Source organism: Mustela lutreola, chromosome 9, assembly GCF_030435805.1.
Source record: "Mustela lutreola isolate mMusLut2 chromosome 9, mMusLut2.pri, whole genome shotgun sequence".
In the NCBI taxonomy this organism is placed as follows: domain Eukaryota; kingdom Metazoa; phylum Chordata; class Mammalia; order Carnivora; family Mustelidae; genus Mustela; species Mustela lutreola.
Genome location: NC_081298.1, coordinates 113,399,172 through 113,419,630, shown reverse-complemented (window position 1 = coordinate 113,419,630; position 20,459 = coordinate 113,399,172). Strand labels below are relative to the sequence as shown.

Here is a 20,459-nt window from a genome sequence, read left to right as displayed (position 1 = left end):
GTGTCCTTGTAGATATTTACCCAGGTATATTCCCCCACAGACCTTCTCTTTTTGAAAGGGATTGCTTTGTGCGTTATGAGCTCAGGAAAGCACCAGCACTATTAAAAGTAGGCAAACAGAGGCAACTCAAGAAATAGAAAAAAAAAAGGTCACTGCATACAACTTCAACCCAGGCCTGGAGGCAGTAGGTGCTACCTGACAGTTGGGAGTTGAGGCGGTTCTAGAAAGTTTTGGTAATTCTTCTACTTCTGCTCCTACTTTGCGTTGATGGGGTGTACAATTTTTTTCCATTAGCTTATTACTATGGATTAATTGAATGGTCCCCAAAGGCATATGTGTCTATCAAAAGTCTTAAAAAAAAATCACAAAATCTTTGATCCAGCAATTTTATTTTGGGGGATTTAGAAGTAATCCTGCAAGTGTGAACGTTTATGTGTGGGGGTAGTCAGTGCAGAGTTTTTATGTTAGAGAAAAATTAGAAAACTATCGTTTCTGGTAAAAAATTACAAGTTTGATGTGCAAATGTTAAAATTATGGTTAGAGGTACAATAACAAAGTAAAATGTTTATGACACTGCTAAGTGAAAAAGGTTCTGTAACTATGTTTAATATAAGTCCATTAAATGTGGGTAATTAGTTATATCCTTGTATATACATTTTTGTTCAATTTCTTTAAACATCCCAGGATTTTAAAATGAAATAAAGATATAAAAATGCAAATGGATGGTGGGACTGCTGGATGGTTTTTTAAAAATTTTGTGCTTATTAATATTTTCCATTTTAATTACAAAGATTGTGTTTATGGTATTATTAAAGGGCTAACCTACATTTTTTTAAAAAAGCCTCATCTACATAATAGAGTCTGTCTGGGAAGGGAGGAAAGGCTGATTTTCAGACTTTTCTGGTCCTTTCGGTGGTCAGGGCTATGGTAGCAAGATCCTAAGAAGGAAGGTATCCTATGAAGGACACACAGAGCAGGTGCATTTCAATGGGCAGCAGGGTGGGGGGCAGGTAGAAGTGATGAGGAGATTTCCTGGCCCTCAGGGACTGGCCTGGAGTTCGGAGTCAGGCAGGTGCCCAGGACAGGCCATAAAGGGGAACGAGGATTCTGAAAACAAACTTCACCCACTATAAAAGTTTTCTGAAGACCACTTGTGAGGGGAAGAGATGTGTGAGTCTTAGTTTCCTTCCAACCATCACATTGTATTTACTAATTGTATATTCCATTGACTTCAACCCACAAAATCAGTTCGCATATTCATTTGTTAAGAGCTCTGTCCCCTTGAGACTTCTGGGAAAGGACCTAAGACCCAAGTGTTCATTGGTGCTTCAGCTCTCAATAGAGATGCAATTTGCACTGCAGAGACTAGAAAGGAAGGTGTGGAGCTGTATCCAAGCTGCTAAGGGTACGTGATGAGACGGAACTCTCACGTCAGGTTCTATCCTTGTCTCTCTCCCAGGCACCTAGTATAGCTCTCGGTAGACACTTTTAAAATGTCTTTTGACAAAAATTTCTTATTTTTACATCTTAGAATTTTCAGAGCTCTCCCATAGATGTTGTACCATTTGCTCTTCGTGACAATTCAGTGGGTGGGTGGACGGGAGGAGCAGGTGGAAAAGATCAGTCCTGATCTTTTCAGGGGACAAAGCCAAAGCTCCCCAGGAGTCCGACGAAATGGGAACGCAGGGGTGGGCTTAGAATCCACGTCCTGTCGTTCCCGGTGCCCAGGTCCTCACGCGGCAGCCTTGTTTCCAAGATCCTTCGTCAAATCCTGTTCTTGCCAGCTACTACCCCATGCTCTGAACCGAATAACACATCAAGATTGCCTACCTCCTCGGGCTGCGGTGGATATGGAAGAGATAAATTATACAAATGTACCTTTTAAACAATGAAGCTATGCAAACGTGGTTCCTATTGAGACACTTTTTGTTTCATGCAAATGCTCTGCCCTGATGAAATCATCATGAATCACTGATGCCTTAATGTGAATCATTTGTTGGTTATTCCAAAGTAATAACTGACACAGACCATTCCCAACAGGAGGGGAAGAAGCACTGGGGAGAAAAGCCCAGGGCACTTGGGTACTCTCCCGTAAGAACAGATGTGGTAGGGGCTGAGAAGAGAGTCTCAGCTGCCCAGGGAGAGAAGGAAACCACCAAATAACTCAAAGGGGTTATTTAAAGGAATAGGCCAGGAAAAAGTAACCTCTATTCATCATTTCTAAGATTTGAACTGCCTGGATGAATTTTCAGGCGGATAACTAGAGGTCTGAGTAGGTAATTTGCCGATTCTTGGTGTAGGAGTCACACCACCCTATTAAAATCCTCCTCCACGTGCGTAGAACATACGTGCTGTCAATGCCAGGATTCCATAATCCTGCTTTATTTTCTTTTCAACACGGTTCATGCTCACTGCTATCTGAAATGTTATCCTATTTTTGTGAAGCATCCATTTTCTTCCACTGAGGTGTGAACTTCATGGGATTCAACCTAACATTGGTCTTATTTATCCCTCTGTGTCTACTGTGTCCCACAGAGCCTACTGTATAGTGGGGGCTCCCTAAATATTTGTAAAATCAACGAAACTGAGTGCAGAATAGTTCTGGATCATATGTTATGGCCCCCTATCCTACTGCTTCCTTTGACTTCATTTAAAAATGGTATTAATCTCCTTCTTAATGCCTGATGACTAGTGTAAAGAGAAGACCACCTGACGATTTGATGATCAAGAACGCCATATTGTCTCACTCAGTTTGCACGTCTTGACTCCTGGCTTCGTCTGTCAAAACAAAAGCTTTTAATTTTCAAGATTACTTTTCACTCCTATCCCTGCTGCGGACTCAACCCTGGTGTAGCTGTTGTAGAAGAAAGGACTTGATCCACATTCTCGGGACAAGAAGACTTGATACTGAAGTTACCAACACGAGGTTCTTCTGGGTGCTATGACCCTTGTCTCCCTAAATGTGAAATTCTAGAAGCACAGACCAAAGGATGGGCAGCACCCGAGCCACTTCTAATGCGACCTCACCCTGAATACTGAGCCCCCTCTGAGCAGCCTGTCTTGCGGTGCTCTAGTTTGACGGGTGAGATTAAGGGTTCTGGCTTGCCATGTTTCAGCCGGCTGAAGCATCCTCAGACATAGAATCCTTCAGGGAAGGACGTTTTATATGATCCTTTTGCCACATTTGTGGTGATTTGTTGTTTTACAACTGCAATGCAGGAATGAGAAGGTATAATTAGCCCGCTGGGTCCATTTGTAGACCCCAGCGGGGATCTCTGCAGTTCGGGACGACAGCAAGTCTTGCTTCTTGTCTCAACCCATGATTTTTTATAATGATAACCTAATAAGAGTTTACAATTTATGGAGGACCATGTCAAAAAGCCCCCTGGGCTCCAGAGGGCAGGGGAGAGGAGAAAGAAAACAAATACGAAACGTAATACTCGGACTGTAAATGATAGAACCAAAGTAAGCTGACTTCTCTTTAGCACAAAATACATGATTTATATGTGCTGAGCTAAACAAAGGTTGTCAAATATGATCACCAATAGATTTGGCATTTCTGGGTCATGTGCCAGGAAAGGTGGCCAAAGAACGTAAGGCGTTTTATGGATTTAAATCCATTTTCTGGAATGAAGCAGAATATGAACTAATAATACATAGTTTATGTTTCATTCTTGGGAAGAGGCAGGATGTGAGGCCTGTGTGCTGAGGAACGCTGACGGCGGCGTTCCAGCTGGCTTTGTGCAGAAATGCCAAGTACCACGGCTTCATGCTATAATATGCACTATCCCCAACAGATATTAAAATGCTTTTACAGTCACATGTAAGACTTGCTTTTTATTTGCCTTCTTTTCTCAAAATACCATTGGGCTTTAAATCTGTTGTTCATGCAGTGCCATGACATGGCAATTAAGTTTTGCTTTTTTATACTACACATTTTTTTTTCTTTTGAATTTAGTAATAATGGGTCAGTCTGTGTGTAGGGAGAACATGTACATGGCCTCTGTTCAAGGTCCTGGGCTCTACTCGCTCCCTAAGGGGTCCAGGGGCCAATGACTAGTATCTACAGGGTGACATGCTGAGGCCAGGGATAAGAGTAAGAAGCTGAACTCATTGGATTTCCCTCGTGAGCACTGCGTTATGATTACCTGACTCCCTGGACCAAGGATATTTAGGCTCAAGGTGTTACCCCAAGAGTCATAGTGCTAATTCAAAATACTATTGTGTGGTATTTTCCCCAGCGATTTGGAATATATGAGCCAAGATTACCTTTGTGGGGAGGACAGTGGGATTGTTCTAAAGGCTGGCTGCCCAGTTCCATATATGGACAAAGGGATGAAGCCGAAAACCTCTCTCACTCAGAGTTTGCAAATGTCGGTAGAGATTTTGTGGTGCACAAAACAAAAATTATTTAAAAATCTTACAGAACCTGAGATAAATGACTACCTTTTGTATTACTAAAATGCAATTACTATCATGTAGAGAACCCGTGACCTTTTTATATTAAAATTGGTCCCTGAGAAATGTTGAATAAAGGCAACTCTGTGGGTCAAGAAGTTACATTAGTGGTTGCCTGGGACAGGTGGTAGAAGTGAGGATTCCCTGTCAGGAGGCGAGAGGGATCTGATGAGGGTGAGGAAATGTGCTAAAACTGGATTAGGGTAGTGGTTGCAGGGTATTAGAGATCTGCTAAGAAAATCACTGAACTGTATCCCTCGATGAGGGACATTTCTGGTATATATATATTATGTCTCAATAAAGTTGTTAAAAAATGCAGCCCGAGGCCTGACTATGGAAGAAAAGAAATGCAAAAAAAGTGGCTCTTGAAATTTTTCATTTTCATTATCTTATTTTCAAATGGGAGAAGGGAGAAAGATGAAAGTTGCCACCTCAACCTTATTTACAAGTCCTCTGTAGGAGACCCGTGCTCTCATGGATCCCCTTGGAGCAAACAGGTCTAAGGCCTTCAGGGCACTTGACATTGGCTCCCTTTGGAATATACCTTGAGACTAAAAAGGGGGGGAAATTTATATTCATCCACATTGCACATTCATAACACCCGCTCTCTGGACACACACACACACACACACACACAAACACACACACACACACACACTGATTATCCACACCGCTGAATGGGGTGATGTTTCTGCCAATGTCCTTGCTTTGGGTGACCTAGACTCTGTAGGAAGGATCAGATAAGACCAGGATGAAATATTTTTAGCTTCCCTTCTCCTACACTGTGGTTTTTGTGGAACTGAGTGCAGGCGGCTGGCGTGGGGTTGGGGCCCTAATCTAAAGACCATGGAGCTTCCTGTTGGGCATTCCACACGCTGAATTCTCCTGGACCCCCTACGAGGGGACCTCATGGTCAGCATCTTGGTCCCCCCCAGCCTCGTGCTCCCTGCCCGCTGTTCACGCAGTCCTGCCCTGGAGACAAATCCAGGATTGTAACTGCCAGCAAAAAAAAAAAAAACAAAAAAAAAACAAAAAACAAAAGTACTAAACACAAATTCTTCTTTTGGGCCATAAGAATAAAGGATACGGATCGTTTTGAAATGGGTGTTTCCCAGGTTTTTACAAGATGCTTTGGGTCTGCTGCCTGGAGTCTACTGCCCAGTGTTTTTTCAGTTTCGGTAACAGGCTGTTCGTGTGCCATTTATGGAGCAAATCTTGTGAAATCTAGTATTCAGCCTTCCTTTGTTTTGCTCTGTCCTTATGTTTGCTTTTGTGAGCTGCTTTCAACTGCTATGACATCACCTATTCGTAAGAGAGTGTGCTGATACATATGGAGCATTTTACCTCCAGCTCTCTGGTCCCCGGCACGAGGCTGAGTAAGGTCCTAAGCCTAGGATTAGTACTGCGTGGTGCTGCGCTCTGGCTGTGTCCCTGGGTGGCTCTGCCTCTTGGCCGGACTACGATCAGAGGGCCTGTTTTCAGCAGTGCTGACCTTTCTTGGTGGCAAAGAAACTGCTTATTAGGGTATCTGGAAATGAAATACACCTGCCCTTTAGGATCCTCTTGGGGGAGCAGACATTAAAGCCGTGGGGAAATCATGATGCAGAGTAAAGCAATTCTGTTTTCATTCCCATTTAAGCTGATGTGAAATGTTAATCATCCAATTAAAAATGTATACACACTGTAGCTACGGCACTTCCTCTCCAGCCTGTGGCTGAGTTGAAACGCCAGTGTTCAGAGGATTAAGTTCAGAGAGGATACAGTACAGTGGCAGGAAACAGGAACAAAATTAGGAATGTCCATCTCACCAGGATTCCTTACACAGGACCATAATGAAGCCAGGCTGCAAATTTACTTGGTTTGCTATTTTCACTTGCTATGATGTAGCTAAGTACCAGGAGGCCTAAACCCACGTATCAGTCCAGTGAAGTAGAAAAGCAAAGAGAGGTGGCTCAGCCAGTTCGGTGGCTGCCTTAGGGGTCCTGGGATTGAGCCCCACATGGGGCTCCTTGCTCAACGGGGAGCCTGCTTCTCCCTCTCCTGCCTACCTGCTGCTCCCCCTGCTTGTGCTCTTTCTCTCTGTGTCAGATAGACATTTTTTTTTTTTAAAGAAAAGAGATCTAACTCTTTTTTTTTTTTTGGAGTAGCAGTCATATGCGAGGTCCTGTGCTGGGTACTTGGTTAAAGTGCTCTCGTGTCATCCTCACTACAACTCTGAGACAGATTTTCATGCCCCTGTTATTCAGGTTAAGGAACTAAGGCTGATAGGAGGTGAGCAGTTTGCCTCTAGGTGTCATACATCTTAGAAGCGGCGTGGGTGTGTTCGAACTCATGTCCGTCTGACTCTAAAGCTCGTGTGCTTTTATACCTCCTGGTGGATGGATCTCCATGAACACTGTACTAAAGAAGATTTCGCATAATCTTTCTGATATTGAGAGAGTTAATGAGTTCATCTGTGAGCCCAGAAATGAGAACACTGTCTCAAGCAGGATGGAAGGAGAGGAAGTGATGGCATCCCTCGGATTCCTTGTGGTTCTCCTGGGTAGATCAGATGGCTGTGAGATCTCCGAATGGCTGAATACAATTTCCCCTGAGAAGAATATCTGATTTGTGTGGGGTGCTGTGTTTCCTTCTGGCCCCATCTCTTTTGTTCGGTAAGGGGTAGGCTGAGTGTGTGTAGGGATAGATGCCTTGGACACTTATCTCTAGTGCTCCTACTCCTGGGCTCCTACTTCTTTCTGCTAAGAGACTTAGAAGACTAGGCTTGATTTCCAGAATGGTCAGTAAGTCTTTGCAGAACATTACTGCTGGGAGAACATCCCCAATATGTCTTTCTTGGGTCTTACTGACCCCAGTGGCTGGCCAGCCTTGTATCATAAAAATCTTTGGTCTTGGTGCAGAATGACCAGACCTCCTCTTGTGGTCACTTCCATTAGCAATGCATGGCTATGCTCATGTGGATTACCTTGGCTTTTTTTTTTGCCAGCTAAGTCAGAGCTGAACAGATTTAAAAGGGTTTCCCATGGTCTTAGTGTTTAAATTTTTATGTGTAAGAAATGCTAACTGTTTATGGGTATAGAAATAGGCCTTTACCGTTTCTGAAAGTTTTGGAAGCATGTATTCTACTAGGTGTTTTCCATGCCAAAGAGAATAATGATAGTGCCTGGCCCCAAAGAGCTTGCGTATAATCCTGCTGTATGCTTTAAAAATGGAAAATACTAAATGGAAGCAAAGAAAGAAGTAATTTTCCCCAAATTATAAGGTATGTGAGGAAGAATGTATAGAATGCTTACTTTAAAAAAAGTGAAATCAAGGTGGGATGAGAGTGGTCGAGTACAGATTATAATAGAGACACGATTTGTCATTGACTGAAACTTGAACTGGATATGAGCAAATCATTTATTCTCTTGAGCCTTAATTTCCTAGTTAACTAAGGACTTTGGTGCTTATTTTCTTTATGCAATAAAGTGACTTTTAGACAGGGCCACCACTATATACATCCATGGGTGTGGTACCCTGTACATACCCAGGAGTATCATTTAGATTATGGTGATCCCTTCAGATTGCCATATACAACGTGTAAAACCATACAAGTTACTTTAGGATCCAGTGGAAATAGAGCAGCAAGATATAATAAATTGCAATGTCCTATTACTCAAGTATATGATATAGTATTGTAATTTTTAGAGTTATTATAGGTCGGGAAACTAAAACCCAAAACATGTTAACCATCCATAGCGATTCTTTCTTCTGCAAAACAAATAGTGTTTTCTAGTACAGTATTAAAGAAGTAAAAAATAAAACTCATTTTTAGGAGAAGGGTTTAAGGAACAAAAAATAAATAGTAAACCTCAGGGGGGGACAAAATCACTTCCTATCACTTAATGAAATAACCTAAACAATATAACAGATCATGTAAATACAGTGCGCATGCCTAGCACATGGTGGAGTGATGTAAATATTTTAAAATTTCCACCTCTGCTCATAAAACTTATCCTACTCATTCTCGTTTCTGATGGTTTCTATTCCTTTTGACGTTTTGAGAGTCGATGTCAGTGTAATTATTTCCTGGATTAATACCAATTTTCAGCTGACAAAGTGCTCTGAGGCCCATATTGCTTAATCCTCTCATCAACTCTGCTTAATACATGCCTGTTTTACAGGCAAGAAAACCAAGGCTGAGTCAAAAATTCAATTTGAGTCATACAATGAGTAATGGTTGGAAGTCCAGCGTTCCTGGATTGAGCTCTAATGCTCCCATACCTGTATCCCCTCAGTTTACTGTCATTGATACTGTGCTAAGAGAATGTAGGGACTAGCTAGGATAACCAGGTTTTGTCAAATTCTTCCTATGATAGTTAGAAATCCGGAAGTAATGTAACTTTAAAATAGCACACAGTTTCTCTCTTATTTTTAACCAAAGTTTCTATATACAGAATGGGAAAAAATGCCTAAAATCATCTATTTTCTTTCCCTTCATGACTTAAAATTTCTACAGTGAAATAATTCCTACTTAACAAAACGTAAAGAATATTTAAAACACTGGAAATGAACAGAAAATCCAACAATGCCAGAGGCTAAGAAACAGCTCTATGATACCCAATTTTTAAAGTGTTGTGGTCCTAGGAGTAAACAACTCATAATTGAAAATTATACAGGGTAGTAGGTGAGATTCAGGCACAAGCCTTAATCAAGATGTATGGAGAAAGACCAAGGCAGAACTGAGTGACGTAACAATATTCCCAACTCCTTAACATCTAAGAGATTTCTCTGTAATTAAGGAAGGATGCTTGCTTCTACTTGACTCTAGTAGAGCAACAGATGAAAGAAAAACCACGTTTTGAACATGATATAGAAGCTGGGATGTCTTGACCCAATATACCCAGTATTATCCAAGTAAATAATTTTAAGCTAAAAAGTTGTACGATACAGATAACGCCTACTACAAAAATGGCTGGGTTCTAGCCATTTTTGGATTAATTTCTTGTTGGATTAATTTCTCTTGAATTTTGACCCTGTGTTCTATAGAAACAATCTGATGTAACTAGTTATGGACCCAAGTCAGGCTACTGCAAAATTTCCTATTTAGCACTACACAGAATGTATCAAAAGTTTTAAAAGTATTGGCCTGATTTCGGGATCTTAAAAGCAGGGATGATAGCAGAGAAAAGAATGAAGAAGGGACAACCTATCTCACGCCTCATCACACTTTCCAGCATAGCCAAATTGTGAAAGTGGAGACTCCATGCTCCTAAGTTACACATGCCCTTCTTACCACAATAACCTACCCAGATATATTCCCCAAGAATAAGTCCCAGTACAAAAGTATGTACGGCACATCTCCCTCAATCATAACTTGAATTCTTTTTTGCCTCTAGGTGTTAAGAAAGCCATCTGATTTAAGTAACTCGTACTGATGTGTAAATGACTGATGTGTACATTCATTTATAGACAAAGCACATCTGCATAAACACACAAGCACATGGGCATATACAATTCCATTACTTATGTATTTGCTAGGCATGATTTTAGAAGCCAAAGATAATGAGAGATTGAAAGGGCAGGGTTTTTCCACGAAGCTTACATTTCAGCGGGGAGAGGTAGACAATAACATTCAAAACCAAACGCAATGTCCAGAAAGTAATAAAGACTCTATAGAAAATAAGGTGAAGGGGCACCTGGGTGGCTCAGTAAGGTTAAAGCCTCTGCCTTCAGCTCAGGTCACGATCCCAGGGTCCTGGGATCGAGCCCCGCATCAGGCTCTTTGCTCAGCAGGGAGCCTGCTTCCTCCATTCTCTCTGCCTGCCTCTCTGCCTACTTGTGATCTCTGCCTGTCAAATAAATAAATAAAATCTTAAAAAAAAAAAAAAAAGAAAAGAAGGTGATATAAGATGCTTCACATTGGTGGTTAGGAAAGGTCTCTTTGATGAAGTGATTTTTAAGATGAGATCTACTTGAAGACAAAGAACCAGTCTTGTGTCAATGAGAAGAAAGGGCATTTTAGACAGTGAGTGCAACCTTGAGAAAGGAGTGAGCCTGGGGCACGGAGGACAGTAAACAAAACCAGTGGGGCTCAAGAACAGTGGGGAAGGGGGAAAACAGAATGGAAAGACAGTCAGGGCCCAAATCACATAGGTCTTTGTAAGCCAGGGGGATACTTCTGACGTTTGTCCTGTGTAAGGAGCCCACGGAAGATTGTAGGCAGAAATGCAGTCTGATTTGCATCTTAAAACAATCCTCAGCAGAAGCATGGAGACAGAGAGGAGGCCTCTGCAGGGATCCAAGAGAACGGCCTACCAGGACTTGGTGGTGGAGAGAGAGCTAAATGGGTCCCGTCAAGATGCACTGTAGAGGTTAAGATCTGTAGGAGTTATGAATGTCTTGACTGTGGGGATGAGGAAAAAGGAATCAGGGACACGGCTGATATGTTACCGATGATGATGATGATGATGATGATGATGATCAGTGTGATCATACTGTTTTAGATGATGATACTGTTTTCCAGAAAAAAGGCAAGATCTGGAAGGAACAGGTTTGGTTGAAGGATACGGCCATGGGTAGTGGAAATAAGCAGTTCTACTTTGGGCATGGTGATTTGGAGCCCCACATTACACATCCAGCATCAATATAGGGAAGGCAATTGACATGTGACTCTAGAACTCCGAAAAGACGAGGCTGGGATAAACATTTGGTAATCATTAGCGTGTTGGTGGCAGTTAAGCCACGAAGACTGATGTGACGGGTCAGGCTTCCAGATGGGGAAGAGACCATACTCTACTTACTCCAACATTTAAAGGTAGAAGAAGACCATTCAGGAAGCCCCTCTTCTCCAGACAAGGAGTTCTGCAGAGGGTGATTCAGGAAAAGTAGGCTCTTGCTCTCTCTCTCTCTCTCTCTCTCTCTTTTTTTTTTTAAAGATTTGATTTTTTAAAAAAACTGGGCCTCAGGACCAATGCCCTTTAGTGGTAAGCTGTGAGTGAAAAGAATTAGTCTCTTTTCCACCGGTAGCAACTGGGCTTTGTCATCTGGGAATAATAGTTTGTTGTTGTTGTTGTTGTTGTTGTTTTTGAGGAGTCAGAGAGGTAATAAAGCACTGCTCTGAATCATCAGGGTTCAAGAATAAAGTCAGAAATATTATGTTTGTTCAGCATCTTGTTCAATCTGCACAGTTTTTTGGGGGGGTGTCTGTTTATATAAATATGATTATGAGATCACCTGTGACTACACTGTGTGGAAAACATGCTGCACAGCTCACACCACAGCAAATTACAGGAATTCTCTTGGTAACAGAGCAAAGAAATCTGTTTCCCAATGGGAAGAGTTTATGGCGGTGAAGGGAAACCATTTTGTTTCTGTTGTATTCTCCAACAGGTTTTCTTACCTCTTCTTGCCCCTGCCTGGATTCTGAGCTGGTTTTAAGTGGCAGAACAAATGAGGTTTGTACACGAAGGTTTAGTGTAATCCACATTTCATTTTACAGGAAAAAATAAAAATTAATGATATGGTATGGCGGCCACACTTTTCAAGAGAGTTTAATACAAGAGAGGAACAGAGCTACTTTGGAAGACTAGTATACAAGAAAAGGAGTCTGTTTTGAGGTATTGAGAGGAGGAGCAGGGAAATTTTAAAAATGTATATTTTTAGAAACAAGGATTTATGTAGTAAAAGCCTTTTTTTTTTTTTTTTTTTTTTATCATTTGGCAAACAAAGATGCATTTGGTAGGACCAACTGCTGACTTTCCGGAGAGGTAGGTTGATTTTGAGTAACTCTGATGAGAGACCTAATTTTGCTTTCATTAGCATAATTTGCACATATTCTCCTCAAGGGTTAAACCCAGGGCCAGAAGAGTGTGCTAACCTGGGTACCATTTGATACAGTAATTTAAGCCTTAGGGAGAGTAGCCTCTAAAACATATTTCTATGGTAACCTGACATAGAGTGATGGCTAACTGTTTTGTTTAGTTCCTTTGGGTGTATATGTTCTCTAAACAAAACAACTCAATATGAACATTTTAAGGCTTTCCTCCTGCTTGTTAAATTTCTGGGTATTTTCAGAAAAAAAAAATCAAAATAAAGACCAAAATTGGAAACTGCTAGAAACAGCTGGTGTTGAGAGATCAGCAGTCTACTGGAAGACTTCGCATGGTTCTACTCACTAAGGCAGTTGTACGAGGACCCCCTAGGTCCCCTGAGTCCGCCGTTAACTCACTGACACCAGAACCTTGTCAGGACTCTTGAGGAGGACACCCCCTTGGTGGATCAGTTGGATAACACCACGGGCAGTGGCTCACCACTCTACATCTGGACAGGTTCCTTCTGGTTACTCAAGGATCAAGTATCAGATCTACACTGGTCAGATCACCCTCAGCAATTCATAAATAATACCAAAAGCTGTTGTTTTAATCCAACTCCTTCTACTTTTTAAGTGCTTTACTAGATGCATCATTTATAGGTGTTTTCTCCAGTCCTTGTCACGACTCTGCAAGTTCAGTATGGTTATCCCTATTTTACAAGTAAAGAAAGGCTCAGAGACACTGACGTGATAAATATCTGAGTGCAGAAGAACAATTAGTGAATTCCAGCAAAGAGATAAATATGTGATTTCAAGTGCACTTGTTTTCAGCATCAAAACCAAAAGCCAGGGTTACCTGGATGTCTGTCAGGATGTCAACTAGAACTTTGGTGACAGTAGGCTCTGATGTGCACCAGAATCACCTGTGAGCTTAAAACACACATGTCTGGGCCCTTCCTCTAGACCTTCTGACTCCAAAGGTTGATGGTGGGTTTTTAATTAATAAATGACTTTAATAAGGTCACTGGGTACAATGATTATCTATAAAATTTAATTGTATTCCAACAAATAAATAAAAACTGACACATAACATAGACAATCATAATAGCACCCAAAGTCCTCAAATACTTAGAAATAAATCTATCAAAAGATGTGATACAAAGCATTCCTGACTACAAAACACTGACAGACATGAAAATAAATCCTAAATAAATGCAATTAAAACAACTATGTTTATGGATTGTTAAGATGCCCTTTTAAAAACAAGTTCCCAGGTAATTTTGATGCTCACCGAAATTTGAAAATTAGTGCTGTCAAGTTCATGTTTGGGAGGATGATTTCTTAGAAGTCTGGGCAAATATAATGAGCTACGGTTGTAGACTGTTAGAAGACTTTAGCTTGTAAGGAATGCACAAAAAGACATCCACAAAATGTGTACTTGGCCTGTTTGGTTTGGCTGGGATTACTTTTGCTCTGTCCTGATCAACGTCTTTTTTTTTTTTTTTTTTTTTTTTTAATTTACATTAACTTTCGGGTCAGGAGAATATGGTATCAGGTCTTCAGGATGTATTTATCTCAGTTACCCAACCAATACAGTTTCATGGAAATGACCCAATGTCAGTAACTCTATAAAAGACAGACCTTGTGCTTCAGGATGACTCATAATTTTGTGTTTTTGAAAGTGCTAACTGGAACGGGGAGCTGATCTATCGATCTTGCCGTCAAACCAGTCTGTGCTCTCTAGGCAGTCCCTCTGGGACTGCTTTCCTGTCATCACGATGAAACTGACCAGCCTTCTAACCTTGAAAACTGCCGTGACAGTCTTCTGGCGGGGACAGTATTTATACCTCTGGGCTCTTGCCTTTTCTAGGCCTGTCTGTTATCACAGTCCTTGAAACTGTGAGAAAGAAAAGGTCAAGAAGGTGAATGGGCTGCCACGTCTGGGGGAAATCATACACGAAACGTATCCTCTACCTGGTACCGAAGTGCCGAGTGCGACGAACACCACTGCAGTCACAGAATCTTTCAGGCCAATGGTGCATCCGAAGTGGGAAGCCAGGTCTCCGATAAACGCCGTCAGGAGGCCGATCATGAGGATGGAGACAATGAAACAGGCCCAGCCGTTCCAGTATTCTGTAGGGGGCACGAAGGCGAAGAGGACCTTCCAGAACACGGTCAGAAAATGCATCACGTAGTCGAAACAGGAGGGCAGCTTCTCCTCCCCACATTCGTCGTCGTCGTCGTCTTCCCCTGGAGGGAGGAGAAGCACATACTGTCGCAATCCGGGCTCAGTGTGGTCTTCCTTTCTCCAACCCCCGCCTTCCTAGATCTTGTCATCCCTCGCCTCTGAGTAAGCAGGAGGCCATTAGAGGTGATTGAAGCTTAGGGTTCAATCATAAGCTCAGAGTCAATCATAATTAACCAATGAATTATGAAGCTACTGACGTACCCCATCACGGTGGCTGATGGGTCAATGGCAGAAACTTAAGCCCCCCCCCCCCCCCCCCCCCAGTTCTGGTTGTATGCAATCAACACATGCTTTCGATGGTCCTATCCCCTCCAGTGAAGGTTGTCATTTCAGGGACAGGAACAGGATTTCTTCCAAAACACTGGGAAGCCCTGTGCCAGGGTCAGAAAGAACCCTCTTTTGATAAAAGAGAATGATGACAGGAGTTCTCCTAACCAAGGTTGTTCCAGCTTGGAGCCAGGCTCTGTGGATTCATGGTTAAATACTCAGCCACAGGACCGTGTTCGACAGGCCCTCAGTCATAGCCCCGGGCCCCACATATGTCTTCAGCTTCATCTCTTGCAATTACTTCAAACTCAAACCTCATCTGAGCCAATGGAAATTATCTGCACTTTTTTTAAACTATAAGTACTCTCTCCTAATTTTGTCTTTTAGAACCAAATGTGTTTGGCATGTCCTAATCCCTCCCCCCTTCTCCCTCTCCACTGATCCTTTAAAACTCACTTCCTTTGTGAAACCTCGGACAACCCCTTTGTCCTCCCACCAGAGCTGGAAATTCCTCCTTAGAGCTTCCCTACCTGGCCTTCTGACACTTGGGACACTAGATCAGTGGTTCTCAGACTATGGTCCCTGGACCAGAAGTATCAGCCTCACCAGGGAACTTGTTGGAAAAGCAAATTCCCGGCTACACTGAATCAGAAACTGGAGGACTGGGGTTAGAGTAGAGGGGAAGTGGCATAGGTGATTGTTGACAACCAACCTCTCTCTAGACTAGTCACCCAGACCCTTTCCTCCCCAGTTAACTGTGAGCCCAGCAAGGGCAGGAATTCGTTCATTTTTGTGTCCCTAGTGTTCTGTACCATCTCCAACATGTGGGATAAGCAGGCTAAGGGCTTGTTAAATGAATTAATGCACGCAGGAACCTCTGCTGACTTTATAGAACTCCCTAATTACATAATATATATACATGTACACACAACCCAGTTCTGCCAATTACATCATATAATTGGTGCATAAAGAAATGCACCAAGCTTACTACTTAAAGGAACCAGGAAATCAATAGCAATGTTCTAAAACAGAGACTTCATTTAATAATGGGATATAATCCCCACTCACATTATTTTAAAATTGGGATACTGAATGTCAGCTCTTCTCGGAGTGGTGGCAAACATAAATTCACGTGTTTTGTGCCATTTTGGAAAGAACCCCTCGAGGTCTTTTTTTTTTTTTTTTTAAATTTTTAAAATTTATTTGACAGACAGAGATCACAAGTAGGCAGAGAGGCAGGCAGAGAGAGAGGAAGGGAAGCAGGCTCCCCACTAAGTAGGTCCCGATTCGGGGCTCGATCCCAGGACCCTGGGATCATGACCTGAGCCAAAGGCAGAGGCTTAACCCACTGAGCCACCCAGGCTTCCCCAGCCCTCGAGGACTTTGTTCACCTCCACTCTCGGCCCCAAACCTTGTCAACAGGGACCTACTTTCCTTTGTCCAACTGATGCCATTGGCAGCAGGTGAGGCTGTCAGACTTCCCAGCTGACTGTGTGACCTGAGATTACCAGCAAGGAGCAAATACGTGAGTTCTCTGTGAGGCACTCGGTGGTGAGGCCATCTGGTACACATCATTACTGGGAAAACCCTTAAGGCAGAGGACCTTGGAGGAAACCGTGCCTCTCGTAAAACACAAAAAGAGGAATATCTCCGTTTGTCACTGGTCATGTCACAGGAAGAGAGACGAGGCCATGGCTCGCTCTTCCGTGAGCACATGGTCAGAATTATTATGCAAGCAAACTCTGGGGATCTGTGGAGAAAACAGTTTCCTCTTTCAGGTTTTGGACCGTCTCCAGCGAAGTGTTGGGAGGAAGCCCCCGGCAGATGAACAGAGTGACCTTTGGAGACTCCGGAAGGCAGGAACGCAAGTCAGGCCAGCTAGTAGGAAAGTGTATGACTAACTAGAGTAAGACAGCATTGTTGACCATGTTAAAGTGACTGATGGTGGCCCTGCGACAGAGGTGGCTCTGATGCCTGGGTGATCTATGAAGGCAAATCACAACCAAAGCCATGTGAATTTCAGTCAATACACTTGTATCCGAGGAAACATAGTTTTAGAGCAACCAACCCAAGAGCCACCCAGGCTTTACCAAGTAAGGCAACCACTTAAGCTATAGCCAATCAAATAATTTCCTTGCTTTATTTCCGCCTCTGCTCCTCAAAAGCCTTTCCCCTCCCTCCGGTCGGCAGTGTCCCTAAACCACGTAGGCTGGAATCTGCCTGATTTGAATATATATTTGCTCAAATAAACCCTTAAAATTTTAATGTGCCTCTACTTCCCTTTTAATCACTGCTTCCTATAGTGCCATGCTATATGGTTACATATTTCTAATATCTTGCCTGAAAGCAAAAGATAATTTTAGATAAAAGCACATGTTCTGGGCTAAATTATCTCTGCATCCCAAAGAGGGAAGAGTTGCTCACACCCTACAAAAACTCAGGGAAAGCACTAGACTTTATGGCTATATTCACTTTGTATATGATCCTTATAAGTTCCTATATTCCATATTTTTGGACATTTTGAAACTACATAGGGTATATGATTAAAACAAGTTGGAAAACACTGAATTTTAATCACTTATGGAAACAGATAATTCTGCCTCTAATTCTACAAAATTACTTAATTTGGGCTGAGACTCATAGTATGAAGATTAGCCAGAAAGCAAATAGTGAAGCTTCTCAGAAGAAATGACACTTATAAATCGAGAGTAGACATTATATTTGTCTTCAAGATGGAAATAATAACACCTTTCGCATGAGAGATGCACAAGGGAATAATTAGATCATCTCTTCCAAGTAAGGGTATTTCAAGATAATGATGAGCATGGTAGTTAGCTTTATTGTCTTCCACTTAGTATTCTACTGTGTTTCCTTGTTATTACTTAATTGGTTAGTCAACATGCTGGGTCCTGAGGTTACAGTCTAGGCTTTTAGAAACAAAATTGAATCTTGCCCTCTGGAATTATCTTCATGATCTATATGTGTGCAATGCAAAACAAGTGTGTGTGTACATGCATGCACACATGCGTGTACATGCACACGCACGCACCAAAAGGGGCAGAGAGACAAATTTCCTTTGGTAGGTTTCCAGCATCATAAGGTATCTGAAATATTGTAGCACTTATGTCTGGAATGGGACGTCCATCTGTTTTATTACATTTGAAAGTAGAAATGGCTTCCTATCCTCTTCCCTGGGATCACACTGTTCTTCATAAATTTTAATCTCCAACTCAGATGCCCTTTAAATATTAAAAATGACTGCAGACTGCCCTGTACGATGCACAATTACGTTGTCTTGGAGCGGGAAAAAGAAGTAGGATGTCCATCCACCACCACCAGGGCTGTACTTAAAAGTTTGGTCCTTGCAAAGAACAGTGGAAAATTAAAAATGAAACACCTGGAGCATCTTTTATGTGATGGCAAAGAGAGTAATCTGCCAGTATGTGCGCCCGCTCAGGCTTACTGGAGGCCATGTAATACTTTCAAGTCCCTCCTCTGCATTAGTAAAGGAGCAGGCAGTTTGGGGGGCGGGGGCAGTTTCCTTTTATAGGATCCTACGAGAAGGATCTTCTTATCTCAGAATCCTTCTTTTTCAGCTTTATGGATTCCCCTAATGGAAAGATAACAAGCTGCATTCGATTAATCCTTCCCATGGCCCTTCAAATGGTTTCCTTGAGACAGGTTGGACTTCCTAAATATAACTACAAAAGTAGCCAAATCATTAAAACAGAAGAGAATGCATCACTTCAACTGCTGACCTAACAGAACTTGGGTGGACCCCACCCTGGAACATGAGAACAAAATCAGCATCAGCACAAGTGATCATGACAGGGAACCCAGGGCTGGACACCTGCAGGTAACTGAGCATCTAATGTAGACCAGGTGTTGGTGCGTGTCCCTGCAGAGGTGCTCAGGGTTTCCCTTCAGGGAGCGCTTTGACAGTCGGCGAAAGAGACCACTGGGGTGCAGTGGACACTTAGGTCAGAAGACTTACCACAATTTCTAGTTCTCAGAGCTTGTCTGGGAGCGGGACTTGAACTTCCTGAACCTCAGCTCCTCATCTGTCAACTGAGTTTCCTAACTTCCACATTAGAGAGCTATTGTGAGGACTGGAAGAGGACATGTGAAAGTCTTTTGTATAACTGTTGTTTATAAAAAATAAAAAATTAAAAAAAAAAAAAAAAAAAAAAAAAAAAAAAAAAAAAAAAACTGTGAACCCCTTACAGACATCTGTGCCATAGTCCATCACTGTTACTTGTCAGAAGGCAGGCAGCAAATCAATGTGATCTGAGTATCCTGATTTCACAGAATCTATATTCTGTTTGAATGAGTCATCATCACCACTGCTTCCCCAAGCTGCTTGATTTTAAGAAAAGAAAGGGAGAAAGGAACGGAGGGAGGAGCACAACAGGGTGTTTTCTAAGCGATAGGCACTAAACTTTTTCACATACCTGATCTTATTTAATCCTTACAATAATGCTGCAAGGTAAGCATTATGAATCTCATTGTGCATAGGAAAAACCTAAAGTTCGGAGAGTTTATGTGACTTTCTAAAATAATCACAGAGTTGGTAAGTGACTGAGTTGGGATTTGGCCTAACAGCCCAGGGAACATTTTGTTACACATGATGTCTTGTTGATGCAAGTTGAGCATAACATCATTCACATCTTGATTCAAAGTTGCATTTGAGAATACTCTTAATGCCTAGTGCTATACAGATAAAATGTTGCCTTTTTTAGGACTTTGAAAATACTGATGCACCATGTTTGTTTTGTAATTTATTTTCTAGATAGGATACATTTTTAGTAGAGTCAGCCATATTATGATCTTTCTCAAGACCTTGGGGACCAACTAAACACAGAAAAGAATAAACAAATGGAGGGCATCATGGTTGTGACCATTTTGCAATCTCTACTTGAGTAGAACAAGTTCTTGTTTCCATTTCTAACTGTCAAAGGTCAACCATGTCGTTTTTGAATCAAACACCCTGGTTTATATCTAGCTCTTCACTCTAGAATTTGGGAAACTGGACTACATTGGGGAAGGCAGTTTGGGGAATAGCATGCTGCTATGAACCTAAGGAAGGGTCTGGCTTTCAATTATTTTTAGGTATTTACCTATGATTAGTCCATTTTTTATTTTATTAGAGTATCCTCCAACTAAGGAAATAATGAGAATGATCAGATGCTTTCCAGGAGTATGACAGATGGATATAATGACATCTGCCGGTCACACTGTTATCCATATGATCTGAGCCCAGCAAGTGTTACTCAACAGCCCCATGTAATGTACAAATCAGTTAACTGTGAAGCTAGTGAAGCTAGATCACCACACTGGTTTTCTCCATTCAACACATATTGTTTTGGGCCTAATTTCTTTATGAAATACTATTCCTTTTTTTTTTTTTTTCCCAAGTGGGGTTGATTTGATTTTGTGTCTCTTTAGTTTCTGAGCACAAAGATTTGTTGCCTTCAAACAAATTAACAAGCTTACCTGATTGAATGGGCTTTCTCCTCCATAGCTATCGGCTTTTTTTTTTTTTTTTTTTTTTTTTTGCAACCTAATACAAAGTAATTACAAGAAGATTTCTTCTTTTCAGTTGTAGACTTCCATTTCTCTTTGCTTTCAAAGCTTCTGATAGCATTATAGATGTTTAAGATAAAAGAAACCTTAGCAATCTGTAAAGGCACCCCT

The 20,459-nt window shown here is 41.8% G+C and overlaps 1 protein-coding gene across 18 annotated transcripts in view; it reads right to left on the bottom strand.

Moving 5' to 3' along the window:
• Positions 1-20,459, bottom strand: part of SLC8A1 (solute carrier family 8 member A1) — a 385,605-nt gene that overhangs the window by 13,269 nt on the left and 351,877 nt on the right. For all 18 annotated transcript variants that reach the window (XM_059188495.1, XM_059188497.1, XM_059188503.1 and 15 more), the window contains one exon: positions 14,225-14,500. In XM_059188495.1, coding sequence (XP_059044478.1) covers positions 14,225-14,500 — 276 coding nt within the window. The remainder of the gene's footprint in view (positions 1-14,224; positions 14,501-20,459) is intronic.